This window comes from Dendrobium catenatum, unplaced genomic scaffold (genome assembly GCF_001605985.2).
Source record: "Dendrobium catenatum unplaced genomic scaffold, ASM160598v2 fragScaff_scaffold_1136, whole genome shotgun sequence".
Classification (NCBI taxonomy): Eukaryota; Viridiplantae; Streptophyta; class Magnoliopsida; order Asparagales; family Orchidaceae; genus Dendrobium; species Dendrobium catenatum.
This window is the reverse complement of record NW_021319598.1, coordinates 889,095-903,519: the sequence shown is the minus strand read 5'-3', so window position 1 is coordinate 903,519 and position 14,425 is coordinate 889,095. Positions and strand designations below refer to the sequence as shown.

Genomic DNA, 14,425 nt, shown 5'->3' with positions numbered 1-14,425 from the left:
TTTTAATATTTTTAGATTAGTGATAATCTTTTTCATCACTTCCTTATTAGTATGAGCTTGAAGGGTTTTAAGTAGTGAACCACCCATCACTTACTCGCTCATGGGAGTTTTTTAGTAAGATTTTTGTCTTACTTTTTTTTTATTGTAATTTAAATAACATTTCAAAAGTATTTATTATAGGTATTTAAAAAGATTATTATGATAAATTTTTTAAGAATATCTAATTATAACCTTAGAAATCTTTTGCACCCTGACCCAAATGCAACCCTCCACATAACACTGACCAAAACACTCACATCGCTACCATCCAATCTAACCCTTTAATTGTTTTATAAGCGATCTTCCTAAGAAAGGACCTTTGTGTAGTGTGTGGCCTTCCTCTCAACAAGGAGGCCTCGAGGGTTTGATTAAACCTAGGAAACTCTTAGCATTATCCTCTACCTCTCCCTCAATGAGTACATGGCACAACCAATACAAATTAAAATGATTACTCATATTATTTATATTTTTAATTAGACACCATAAATAATCAGCTGAGACACAAAGCATCAATGGTCAAAGCTCTGGACAATATGTTGAGTCAAAGTATCTATCATTCTTTTGGTGTCATTTAGGTTTTGGCCTCCACGATTTCCACCCCCAACATCATCTTTGCCTCCACGACCTCATTTCCAAATTGATAGCCTGTCTCGTGTAACTACATATGACCTTTGATGTCATGTCCTATAATCATTATACTATAATGGTGCTACATAGAAAGTACAACTAAAGAAAAAATGATGAACATTTTAACTCTATCTAAAAGGATTAGAGGGATGGAGACCAAATGGCATACCAAAGAAAATAAGAAATCAAAAGCTTGAATTTAACCAAGAATTTATAGGCATCGAGACTCTCTATTGCCCGCGTAGAATCATTTTTGTTCTTTGTTGTTATTTTTTCTCTTTCCTTTTCAAAGGAGGAAATATTTATAGCCCGGACCAAAAGAGTATTTCTCTCTTTCTCCTAGAGGACGGCACCTAGATGCCTTCCTTATAATCAATGCATATGTTGAATAGTAATTTTTTTATTGATTATATAGTGGGCATAGGCTACTTGATCGAGACACTATAAAATTCTCTACTTTCCTATCTTGAATGCTCTATCTTTTTGAGTTTAAACTGCTCATGCTCCTCCTCACCTCCTCATCAAGCAGTTAGCTGAATTAGATTGTGCTTTTCCTCTCTTTGTTATAAACGTTTGAAGTGTATCTCTTCATTGCCACATCAGTTTGAAAGATTCTTAATCAACACTAGGTTATAAGCACTAAGTGTCACCCCTATGAACTAAACTTATGGTAGGAGAAGATAAGTATAATCTACCAAGGATTTTTGGCATGTCCGTTAAGAGTATCACTCAATAAAAAAGAAGATTAAAATAATCTACCAAGAATTTATGGTCTGTCCGTTAAGAGTATCACTCAATAATTTTAACATAAATTTTAAGAGTTGAATTAAGTTCTTTGTGATTGATTGCATCCTTAATTGGGATGAAATAGTCAATAGATGTTTTCTAAATCAAAAGTAAAATGGTTTATCTTGTGAGTATACCTATTCTTTCAAAGTAAAGGCGGAATTAAAAGTCGACTATCAATATAGTTAATATTTACTTGAAGGCTTCTTATGATATTTCTCATATATAGAAAGTTTTAGAATTCAAAGTGGGATTGCCCTGAATACATATAAAGACTATATGGAGGGAAGGAATTGTCCAACTAAAGTTATGCTTAAGACATTAATTTGAATTTCCTTTTTAAGTTGTTGTTAGGATTGTCTCATAGTATTGTTTTGCTTCCTAAAAAATTAATACATCAGGATGGCATAAAGGAGGAGTTTCCCCTAAATCAAAAGTTGGATCTTGCATAACTAATATATATTAGTGGACAACTTAAATGGAATTATCTAGCCACCACCATGCATAGGATTTTGATATAAATATATATGTTTTTTTTCAAAATGTTTTAGCCAAATTTTCCATCCAGTCTTAAATTGATTCTCATAAAATTTATACATCAATAGATGATAATGTGATTTCCCAACTACAAGTGTGCTTTTGATATTGACACGAACATCATTTTAAAGCAATAATAAAGGTTGCCCCTATCTTCGGAGTATCTCTCAAAGAACTAATACAACAATGGATCAAAAACACAAATTTTCTTAACTATAAGAGTGTAAGGGATATTAATGGAACATCCTTTTAATATTGTAGCCAAAGTTGCCACCTAACCCCTTTTTTTTTCTATAGACAAAGCCGAGTTACTATATGGTTGAAGATTATGATGGTATTAGTATGGACTTTATTTTCTTGGTATCGAATTAAAGCTTTGAAAACACATGCACAAATGGGTTTAGTTTCATGAATTATTTTTCTCCATTGTGTTCTACTAAGAGTCATATTCTCATTTATATCTAATAAAAAATAATATTTCTAATACTTTCTAACCAAGTCTTTTCAGGTCAACATACACATTTCTTAACATAGGCCAAATTAACATTGTCGTTGCCAAGTCTTAAGCACTGGATGAGAAAAATAGATGGTTGCATTAAAAAGTGACAGAAAAAAGTAAAACTTGTCGAATAAAAGAGAAATTATTTCACTAGTGTGACTCGTACATTATAAATGACATGCTTTTTTGTACTAAAGAATTATTTAATAAAATATAGTCAATGTAAACTATGAAAGATATAATTCATAATAGAAGTAGGTAGAACCTTGACAATTGGAAGTTGTTATTAAGAGATAATCACTGATTTTTTTATAGGTATCCTTGTAAATTGGTAGAACGACAAAAAAAGGTGGGCGTCGATCGTAATGGTAATGACACTTTAACGTTGGGGGTGATAATGAAAGTTAGAATTGGTGATGATGGTGTTGGCTTCATTAGTGATGGCAGGTGTAGGCCCTATCAATGATGATGTTGTTAGTATCGGTGAAAATAATGTTATCAATATTAACAGTGATGGTGAACGCATATGTACAAAGTTTAAAAAATTTCTATTATAATCTTACTTTGAATCAAATGAGTGTATAGAAGTAGAGGATATATATATATATATATATATAACTAATGGAGCATTATTTTCATCTTAACTGCAAATTAGGATACTCCACTAAACCATTTGTGAGGATCTCCTTTGATTGAAAAAACCTAATATATATCTTAATGATATCATAATTAAATGTTGTTGAATCATTGGATTCATCTCAATGAAACATTCATTTAAACTAGTTTGTTTAATGGAGTTTGTATGATTCTGAAGTTGGCTATATAAGTTTCCCAATTAAAAATTTGAGTGTTTTGAGATCCAAAACTTGTATCAAAATTTATGCTTAATTAGATGAATTTTTTTCGTGACATATCATACATTAATGATTATAACATGTTATGAAAGAAGACCCGTCATTCCCTAATTGTGGAAACATTTGAGTCGTTTTTTAATTCCTAACAAATTATATATATATATATACACACTACAAGAAAATCACTCATTTTAGGCGGCTTTTTCCGGCGGAAATTGAGCCTTTTCCTGCGGTTTTGTAATTTAGCGGCGGTTTTTTGGCGGTTAGAATTCCGTCGGAAAATAAATTCCGGCGGTTTTTTCCGGCTATATATATATGTGTGTATATATATATATATGTGTGTATATATATATATATGTGTGTATATATATATATATGTGTGTATATATATATATATGTGTGTATATATATATATATGTGTGTATATATATATATATGTGTGTATATATATATATATGTGTGTATATATATATATATGTGTGTATATATATATATATGTGTGTATATATATATATATGTGTGTATATATACACACTGTGATATACTATTTATATTTATTATAATATGCAAGAAAATTTGAGTTGATAAAGTGTTCATCATCTTAGCTTTGCACAAAGATCCATTACGCACAAATATAAATTATTAGAGATATTAGAATTTTTTATATGGAAAGCCTCAAAAGGATAAAAACCATAGGATCCATCCAAATTATAATAGTCTATTATATAATTGAATATATAAAAGTACAGTCTTTTTCAAAATTGAGATAAATTGTTGGATTCTCACTATGGGGAATACCGAAAAAATGGAGGGTATAGATGATAATACAATATCAGTGGATCAACAACAATGCAACAATGATCGGATATTCCCAATTGAACATTTGAAGTCGAATGTTGGGTTGGATGTTAATTATTTAGAGACAATGGTCACAATTGCATATGGTGGTCATTGATGGCTATCTTCAGACAATGCAATAGAGTCCATAAGATCTATCAACTCTCTATCACCCTTCACATAGAAAATGAGTTCTTATCTAGGGTTGCAAATAAATCGAGCATTCAACAAACTATTCATGGCTCAACACAATTACAGCTCGCTCACGATCATTTGTTTAAGTAATCAAACAAATTTAAATAATTTTAAAAATACTCAACTGTAAATAAACAAGTTTGAACAACTACTATATTTTCGGGTTGTTTATGTTCATGAACAATTCCAATTAAAGCTTACGAATAAGCTCAATATAAAGCTTATTAAGAAGTTCGATTAATATTTAATACAAAGCTTGTGAATATTTAAGAATTGAGTAAGTTTTGTCATAAATATGAGAGGGTCATTTTGATAAATTTGATCATAATTCTAAACATTCAATCGAATGGCTCATATCAATCCCTTTGGATTTGAATATATATATCATTTGTTCAATGTTAACTATCTTAATGAGTTCAAAATTGAATAAGCTTAGACTCGTTGAATTCATCTGACTTGATTTCATAGTATGTCTATTGAAATCAGAATTCAAAATTATTTTGAATTTAATTCAAAAAAAATTATACTTTAAATATTATATGAAGATTCATGCTAATCAAGTAAATTTTATCGTCACATATCATTTATTAAAATATTTAAATTATAGTGCATCATAAAAATGACATCTAAATATATTAATAGTTGAGTATTATTAAATAGAAGTAATAAATATTGTTCATTTACTCCTAAGATCTACCCAAAATTGTTAAGTTAATAATTATAGAATAGTTCACATCCTTGAAAATGAAATATTTGTTCACTCTTAGTAAGTCATCCCCCTATCAATCTCTTACATATAATTTTCAACATTAATGTGACGTATGATTGATTGGTTGATACCTCCTAACATTGAATGTGGAAAATGTCTCTTCTATTATTTGCCCACTTGGCCATTTTACACACATTCAAACCCACTTGCTTCCTCTCACTTTCTTTTACCATATTCAGACAATAGGTCAAATAAAATATAGTATTTTATAAAAAAATTAACTTAAAATATTATTGCTCGATATTCTATGTATCTATGATCTAGCGCATAGGCTTATGGACACTTATGGGCACACATAGCCATGAGTCTGTTGGTGTGCAGGCACTCGAGCATGCAAGCACACATGCACATATGACTATGCACGAGAGCAAGCACGATGACGTATTAGAACTTGAATACTTGGGCCTCCTCTACACACGCTTGCGCACACGGGGCATCTTGTTTGCTTAGACACGACGGATGTATAAGTTCATGCAGGGCGGCCGCACAAGGCTTCTTATGCAAGCATATTTGATAATTTTATCGCACAATTGCTCCATCTACCACATCATACAACTTGTCCTTAACAACAAACTTATATGTACAAATTGGATTTCTCTTATTTTAAAGAAATGTGAATATCTACCTCTAATTTTATCATTTAAAAGGTTATCAGACAAAATATAGAATATCAAATAATAAAATTCAATATTTATTTTTTTATATTAGATATTACCATTCCAATTGAGCTGTATAAAATGCTTTTTTTTTTAATCAGAGGACTGCAGCGATAAATGAGATTTAAAAAGGAACATAAATTCATATAAAATATTTACAATAAATATTACATAAAAAGTAAAATTTATTTTTTAATATAAGATAATACTCATAATTACTAAACTTTTATGATAAAATTAAAGTCTTTTAGTTCAAATAATATATATTATTTTTTTGAAATATATTTTAAACTTATATATATATATAACCTAGGATCCATGAAAGAACCAACATTCAAAGATCCCATAAGGAATAAAGCATCTGCCCCCATGCAAGAAGGATGCTTAAACTCTAACATAGGTTAAACCAATTTAGTCCAATCTAATTAGGCTTTCCAAGGTGTTAGGCAACTTAAAATAAGTGATATATATATATATATATATATTAGTCAATTATTCCTATTATGCACTCATTTTAAAGCAAATTTAACGAACAATTTTAGTTAAACAAAATCCATTGTTAATAAAATTTTCAAAACATATCTTAGCATAATTAAATTTAGATCAAATCCTGGAACTTTTATTACATCCAGTGAACGTACGCTCCTCTACGTTCGGTTTTAGGCAAAAACGCGCTTGTACCGAGTTTTTTGACTCGGTACTCGGTACAAGCGTTTTTTTGCCCAAACCGAACGTAGAGGAGCGTACGTTCACTAAATAAAATAAAAGTTCCAAATCCTGACCCAAATTCTCTACGTTAAAAAACAACCCTAAAGACAACCGATACATGCATGATCAGAGAAGATCCATCCGTCCATCACCTCAGTCGCACGAATCATAAAAAAAAAAAGCTCATATGACGAACTTCCCTTCTCCATCTTCCAATCCCGTCATCGTATCATAAAGCGGCTTGTTCATCGTCTCCGGCAAATAATACGTTAGCAAAGCTCCGACGATCCCACACCCCCCAAACACCGCAAAAGGCAAACTTTGTCCGGCCACCACCACCAAAGGCGCCAGAATGGCGCCCAGCTGCGTCGCCTGCGTCACGCAACCCAACGCCGCATTCCTCACCACCGTCGGAAACAACTCCGTCGTATAAATAAACAGCAAATTATACATCGCCGCCATACCGAATATACCAATCACCCCACAAATCATTCTAATCGTCTTCATCAACACCCCTGTGCCGCTGATAAAGAATCCGATGGAACAGGACACGCCACTTAGCATCATGGTTCCTACCCCTAAAGGCTTTCTCCCCAACCGGTCGAGAAGAACGGCGGTGATGACGAAGGCCGGCATCTCAGCGACGGAATTGAGCGTGACGTTGAGGTAAAGGTTTGTTTTTAGATTGACGACGTTGAGGGTAAGGCCGTAGTATACGATGGCGCAGAGAAAGTTGATGCAGACCATTAGTATAAGACGAAGGCGTGTTCTTCGTGATCGAAGAACGTCGATGATGGATCCCGATTCAGCAACCTGCAAGTCAGAGATTTTTGCGTCAGCATATTGCTTAAGCTCAACCAATTTAAAAAAAAAAAAAAACTGAATTTTGATAGAATTTTGACATTTGAAAGAGATCAATAGTCTTCACCCTACCTGCGAACATTCTTTGGAATTCTCTTCATCGTCCTCGTCGTCAAGCTTGAGAGTAATGCCGGGAGGGATTTCTCTTCCGTTACAGCGTGCGATGGTGCGCATTATGTCCATGGCTTTGGCAGTCTGACGGCGGATGAGATACCATCGAGGTGACTCAGAGATGAAGGGGATGATGAGGAGAACAAAGACTAGGGAGGGGAGGGAACTGACAATATAGAGTGTTCGCCAAGTGGGGAATAGGTAGGCTACGCCGGCGAGGATAGCAATGCCGCCGGAGAAGAAGTAGAAGGTGGACATTCCGGCCACTCCGCGCTTCGAGGGACCAATTGGTTCTGTTGCGAGAACGAAAGCGCAGAGGCCGACACCACCGGTGCCGAAGCCGTTAAGGAAGCGAAAGCCAGTGTAGAACCAGTAGGTCGGAGAGAGGGAGGTTACGACGCCGGAGATGGCGTTAAGAATACAGACTATGGTGAGTGAGCCTTTTCTGCCGAGGAAGGAGTCGGATAGATGGCCGAAGACGCCAGCGCCTGGAATAAAACAATTAGCTAAGCAATTTGTCGAGCACGTAAAATACAACTCATTGAGGGTCAATAGTTTACTAATATATAGCTAGGCGAGTTTTATTTGAAATAGAGTGCTCGGTCAAACATATAGGAGTCATAAAAATTGTTCTTGCTCTAGTGGATGATCATCTCTCCTAAGTAAACAGGCTCAGGCTCGCCTCAATAAACGCTGATGAGTTGGGCAAATTATTACGTCTGGTCATCTGATATGCGGACATCCAACTCGGACACGTCATTTCATCCGGATGCACTGGGCCCCAATATTTTTGAGTGACATGGCGCATTTTTATTGGTGTCCGGACGAATCCGGACACCGAACACAATAATTCGCCGATGAGTTGAGCTCAATAAACTAATGAGCCAATTTAACTCTACTCGTGAGTTTAGGAGCAGGCTCTTTTAAAAAAAATATTAATATAAAATATATTACATTTAGGATTTTAAGTATTAAAAGATAAAAAAATAAATTTTTAATATTAATTGATATTTATTAATTTTCTTCTAATTTTTTATTCTTTTAATTATTTTATTATAATAATTATTTGAATATGCAACTCACCTTGATCTATTGTTTGGATATTTTGGCTAAGAGGTTTTGAGTTCAAAGTTTGAGTAAGTGATGCGTGTATGAATTTGACTTAATTGGCCTAAATATCCCACAAAATATCAATTTTCTTTCTTTCAGAATGAATGATTGTTTGTGAGCCGGCTCGAACTCAATAAATTAATTAAGTTCAAGCTCAAATCAAAGATGACTCGAGCTCAACTCGATTCGTTTATTGCCTAATGATAGAGTGAGTGCGGGCGGTGTTAGCTAGGCACTCTCTGATCTAAATTGCTTGGAAAATTTAAGTGCACAAAAGGATACGTGAATAGAGCTCGCATGGGGAAAATTATTGTGTGCGGAGTCCGGACATAAATTGTGTCCGAACTCCAATCAAAATAGATCACGTTGCCTATACACAGCCTATGTATAACTTTGTATATAATGTGTATAATACACACTGTGTACATGTGATACGACATTTTTCTATAAGAGTTTAGACGTCCTTCGGACTCCGCACGTAATAATTTCTACTCACATGGTGAGGGTAAATTGATGATACTTTTTATGATTTTAATTTAATCTACCTTCTTCATAAACAGCAAAGTTCATTGTTACTTTGATTTCAAGCAATGAAGCAATTAATTTAATATGTGAAAAACAAGCCACTATGGACACATCATTCTCATTGTTAATTGCTATTAAATGCATGGAAGACTATCATTATTCAAAACACCACCTATTTAGCCTTTGCATCCATGCATTAATTTTATGCCGCCGCACCAACTCTACATAACTACTAACCCTATCCTTTCTTTCAATTTTTTAAATTATTCTTTAATTTTCTTTCTTAGTAAAATTTAGTATTATTTTTATTTAAATGATATAATATTGAGTCAAACTATATGGGATAAGAACAAAAAAATAAAATAATTTACGTGAAGAACATCATCAACCACCTAATATTTTTTTTAAACCCTCATCTTAGACATCATGTGATGGTACAGTACCATTTAGGCTTCATTTATACAAAGATGATTGACTATAGCTAAAGGCAAGAGCCGAAATATCGAGCTCGGCTCATTAGTCTGAAAGCAAGCTCTAACTCAGCTCGTTTCCTATAAAAGAGCTCTAGCTGGCTCGAGAGCCAACTTGTCAGTCATAGGAGGGATTTTTAAAACTTAGGCGGGATTTAGAAAAAAAAAAAATACAATACTTAATATTTAAAGAAAACTTAAGTGGTTCATATTCATTTTTTAAATATTTAAATGTAATAAATAAAATAAATTATTTAAACAATATTAATAATTATTCGAGCCGGATTACGAGCTCACGAGCAGAGCCGGTTCACGCTCGAACTCGTTCTAGTTTACTAAACGAGCTCAAGAGCTCGATAAGCTCAGCTCTCGAGCCCATAAACGAGTCGAGTTTGAGCGGGCTCGGATCACTTATACCCCTAATTGCTTATCATATTCAGGGCCAAAAAAGATTTCTCAATTTAAAAAAAAAATTCATTACGGTGGATGCCAAAGCATATTCTATAGTGCCCACAAATATTATGAAGATAAGTCAAAACATTATTAATTGGAAAATATATTGTATAAGAATATCCTAATTAAAAAATAAACAAAAAAATATTTAAAGTATTAATTAATTTTATGATAATTGTAATGCATAGATAAATAATGAAAATTTATGCATTTGTATTTATCTTAAGAAAACATAAATTCGAGGCTCATTAAAAATAAATAAAATATTATGATTTTTATTTTTCATTTTAAGCTAAAAGTTTTTTTTTTATTATTACAAAATTATAAAAGTGCTAAATTAATTAATTAATTTAATCTATAAAGATATTTAAAGTGGATACTGAAAGAACATGTCAGAAAAGTCGGGAAACCGCCGGTGGACAGGAAAAAACAAAATTATAAATAAATAGAAAAGAGTAACGAATACGGAGGTGAGAATAACGGAGGAAGGAGAGGCATCTTACCGACCATACATCCGGCGAAGAAAGCTGACTGAGAAAGGCCTACTTTGTACCGCTGGCCACAGATGAGACCCCACTCGCTTACAGTCGAAGCACCGGAACCCTCCACCCACTCCCAGGACGCGGCCGGAATACCGCAGTTGTCCGGCGGACAACCTCCAGCGAACTTGCACTGCCACGCCGGCTCTCGGTCGGCGAAGATCATGACCATAGTGTGGAAAGCCTCGAGGGCCCACGCGGCGCACGTTAGAACAAAGTGGCGAAGCTGCCACCGCCCTAACTCTCCGGCGTGTAGCCGGAGCATGTCGTCAATTCCAATCCGCTTCACTTGAGCGGGAGGTGAATGGGCCGAGCCAGAGAGGAGGCCCTCCCGGAGATCTGAACCGGAGTTCATTTCTCCATCTGCCATTGCGACCGGCGAAGTCTCTCCGGCTAATTATCACCGCCGATGCCGGCTTCGTTTGCTTCTTCTTCTTCTTCTTCTATTCTTCGCTCTCTCGCTCGCCGTTTCTCCGTTCTCTTACTTTTTCCCTCTTTTGATGGAACATGGTCGCGCTTTATATGGATTCGTGGGGGATTATTTATTTATTTATTTTGGCAGAGTGAGCTTGGGCAGGTTGATTTATTTATTTATTTATTTGAATTTGAGCAAAATATAAATTTCAAATTATTTATTCTATTTTTTGTATTTATTTATTAAATTTGAACACTAATTAATTGCAGTAAATTAATTATTTCCTTCAAACTGATAATTTGAGCATGTAAATTTATTTAGATATAAATGAATTTAAGATTTTAAATTATATTTAACATAAATTGTTTGTCATGATTTAATATCTATTTATTTTTTTATTTTTCATTATATATATTCTTTTAAATTTTATTGGGGAGTGATTTGCTTGGCCCAAAATTCAGAAAACTCAACTACTAGCCAAAAATGGGCTATCAGTTTAGTACGCTAGACTTTTCCTTGTTCCTATCCTTCTTATTTGTTTTTATTTAATTTCAAGAATCTTTTATCGGCACCATGCATGAATTTGTTATCATAAACATGCAAATTACTGTATATTTTTATTATTTAAAAATATGTTTTTTTTTCTTATGTTTCATATAAAGGAGAGTAGAGCTGTCCTAGAAAGCAGCTTTTCTGAAAGCTGGTTGAAAAGCTATTCATATTATTATAAAATTATTGTAGAGAAAATAACTTTTTTGAAATTCAATGTTTTATTTGGGACAGCTTTATTTATGTTTTTAAAAGTAGTTTTTAGTACAAAATATTTAGAATTGTAATTCTTGTACTAAAAATCTATTTTAAAAAATAGTAAAAAAGTTGTCGTTAACAAAGCCTCAATATGTTAAATTCAATTTTATCTGTAAAAAAATATTAGATTGTACAAAGCTATTTTCTAATTATAACTTTTATAAAGTTGAATGTAAAGCTGCTAAAAGTAATAATTACAGCCTCAAAAGAAAAGCAGAAAGAAAATTGTCTCAAATAAAACCTTGATAACAGTATTAGAAATTATATTTTTTATTAGATTTAAATAAATATTCAACTTTTAATAGGAAAAAAATTTGTTATTATTATTGTTATATGTTTGATATATATAATAAATCAATCATTCAAATTTATATAATCTATTATTATTATTGTTGTATATTTGATATATATAATAAAGCAATCATCAAAATTTATATAATTTATTCCCATATACTTTTTCTGGATACTTCAAAGCCATCGAAATTGAACTTCCTCTTAGATCAAGTAAAATCAAATTTGTCTTGCTTAAATAATTAGTTAACGGACAAATAGAACTCTTATGATAAGAGAGTGGATTGATAATGAAGTTTTATATGTATTTGATTGCATGATTTGAATTTATAATGTTTTGAATTAGTCAAATATTTTACACTTATTGTACTTAATCATTAATGAATTCATATAATATTTTTGTTAATGATCATTAGAAACAAATTTGGGTAGCTGTACAGCAAAATGCTAAATCTAATTAGGACATCATTGTAAGTTTAGGGTTGATAGAACACATTTTCCTGATTTTATATGTCTGAAAACATTTTCAGTTTGACCTAAGATTCTTCTTCCCATGATCTTGTTGAATTGGACATAGTGTGACCTAAGATTCTCCTTCACATGATCTAGGATAGTGTGCAAGTATTTTTCTTAAGAGTTGGACACGAGTGGACGACCGGACTTCAAGCTTTGATGCAATCGACTCACTCTTTGACTGAAGAACACACACTATGCACGAAAGAATGAAAGAAAGTGAAGAGGGAGAGCTGCACCGCGTGAATGATTCCGTAGAGGCGAAAGCGAGAGAAAGGGGTTGGATTGAGAAGCGTGCATGGCACCGACATAAGAGCTAGGATTTTGGCTATAGCAGCTGTTAACCGATGCAAATACCTTATTTTGGCGGAGGTTTTCAGACCGCCTATAACAAGTGCTACAAAAAATTATATTTTTTACTAGTGTTTGCTTTTACCTCAAATGATATGAACTGATTACACTTTTAAAGTTTTTTCTGGGATATTATTTTTACTATTTTATAAAGTACTTTTTTAATTAAAAATTTTTAAATTCAAAAAATTTTGATACTAAGAAACTATTTCATAAAGCAATAAAAAACTATCCCAAACGAAGTAAAGAGATAGTCTTTGATGCACTGAATCTCAGTTTTTTTCTCTCTATATGATAAATCCTTTTCTTATTTCTGATTTTAAAATTGTCTTTTTTTTAATTTATAAGGAAATACTCATTATTATATATTTAAAACCATATTGATCTAATACTGGATTTTGTTTTTTTATTCATATTTTCTATTATTTTCCTATGAAAATGGCTAGAAATATTTGTTGTAAGTGTATGATAAATTAAGATTCTTTTTTATCTTTCTTTTTATATCATATCAGCAATTCTCTAAGGCAATTTGGTTAATTATTAGAAATTTCGTGTATAGTAAAAACAATTAAAATTATATTCACTCCACATGAATTTGAACAATGAAGTTAACTTTATTTAATTTTGTTCTCAATTTTGAACAGAGTTCTTCCTGACCATCGTCCGACCTCCCCACATTCGTCGACCATCGTTAGACTTCCGTCTGCTCGTTGTTCACCGTCAGACTTCTTCCCAACCATCGCCAGACTTCCTCCCGTTCGTTGACCACCGCCGATGTTCTTCCAAACAACAATCAGACTTCTGCCAGTTTATCGACCAATGTCGAACTTCCCGCCATTCGTTTAACGTTGTGCCGGAGTTATTTCCAACCATCGTCGAACTTCCATTAGTCAACAACTGCCAAACTTTCGCCCGTTCATCGATTGCCATCGGAGTTCTTCCCAACCACCGTCGGAGTTCTTCCCAACCACCGCCGGACTTCTATCAAATACTTCAAATTATTGTAATTCTACCATCTCAAAGAAAAGGAGCGAATCAAACTTTACAATTCATTCAAACTAGGTAGAATTTTCTCATATGAGTGAGGCCCCATGATTTTCCCCTTTTCAAAATTTTCACTTAAAAAACTTCTTGTGTTTTTATCTCTCTCAACTATCTGTTGGTGTGTTGGATATACATATATTGCTAAGATGATTTATTCTTTTACTTTACTACCGCGTATATTCTAACCCATAACAAGTTTAATAAAAAAAAAACTAGTTTTAAATGCTTTTGAATCAAAGATTTAATTTTTTATAATATACACAACACATGTATACTCTATTAAGAAACTCAAAGATGCAATGGACACTCAAGATATAAACCCAAAGATGAAAGGCTCCAAATGTGATGACTTACATTTTGGAATAATATTAGATGGATTTAGTTTATTAGAACGATCATGAATAGTAGCTATAAAAAATTACCAATAA

The 14,425-nt window shown here is 32.9% G+C and overlaps 1 protein-coding gene across 1 annotated transcript; it reads right to left on the bottom strand.

Moving 5' to 3' along the window:
• Positions 1-6,512: 6,512 nt before the first annotated feature.
• LOC110093030 (organic cation/carnitine transporter 4) lies at positions 6,513-10,939 on the bottom strand (the record flags this gene model as incomplete). Its single annotated transcript, XM_020817779.2, is given in 3 exon segments — positions 6,513-7,320; positions 7,441-7,967; positions 10,541-10,939. Coding segments are annotated over 3 exon segments (1,556 nt in total), but the record flags the coding sequence as incomplete, so codon positions are not given.
• Positions 10,940-14,425: the final 3,486 nt, after the last annotated feature.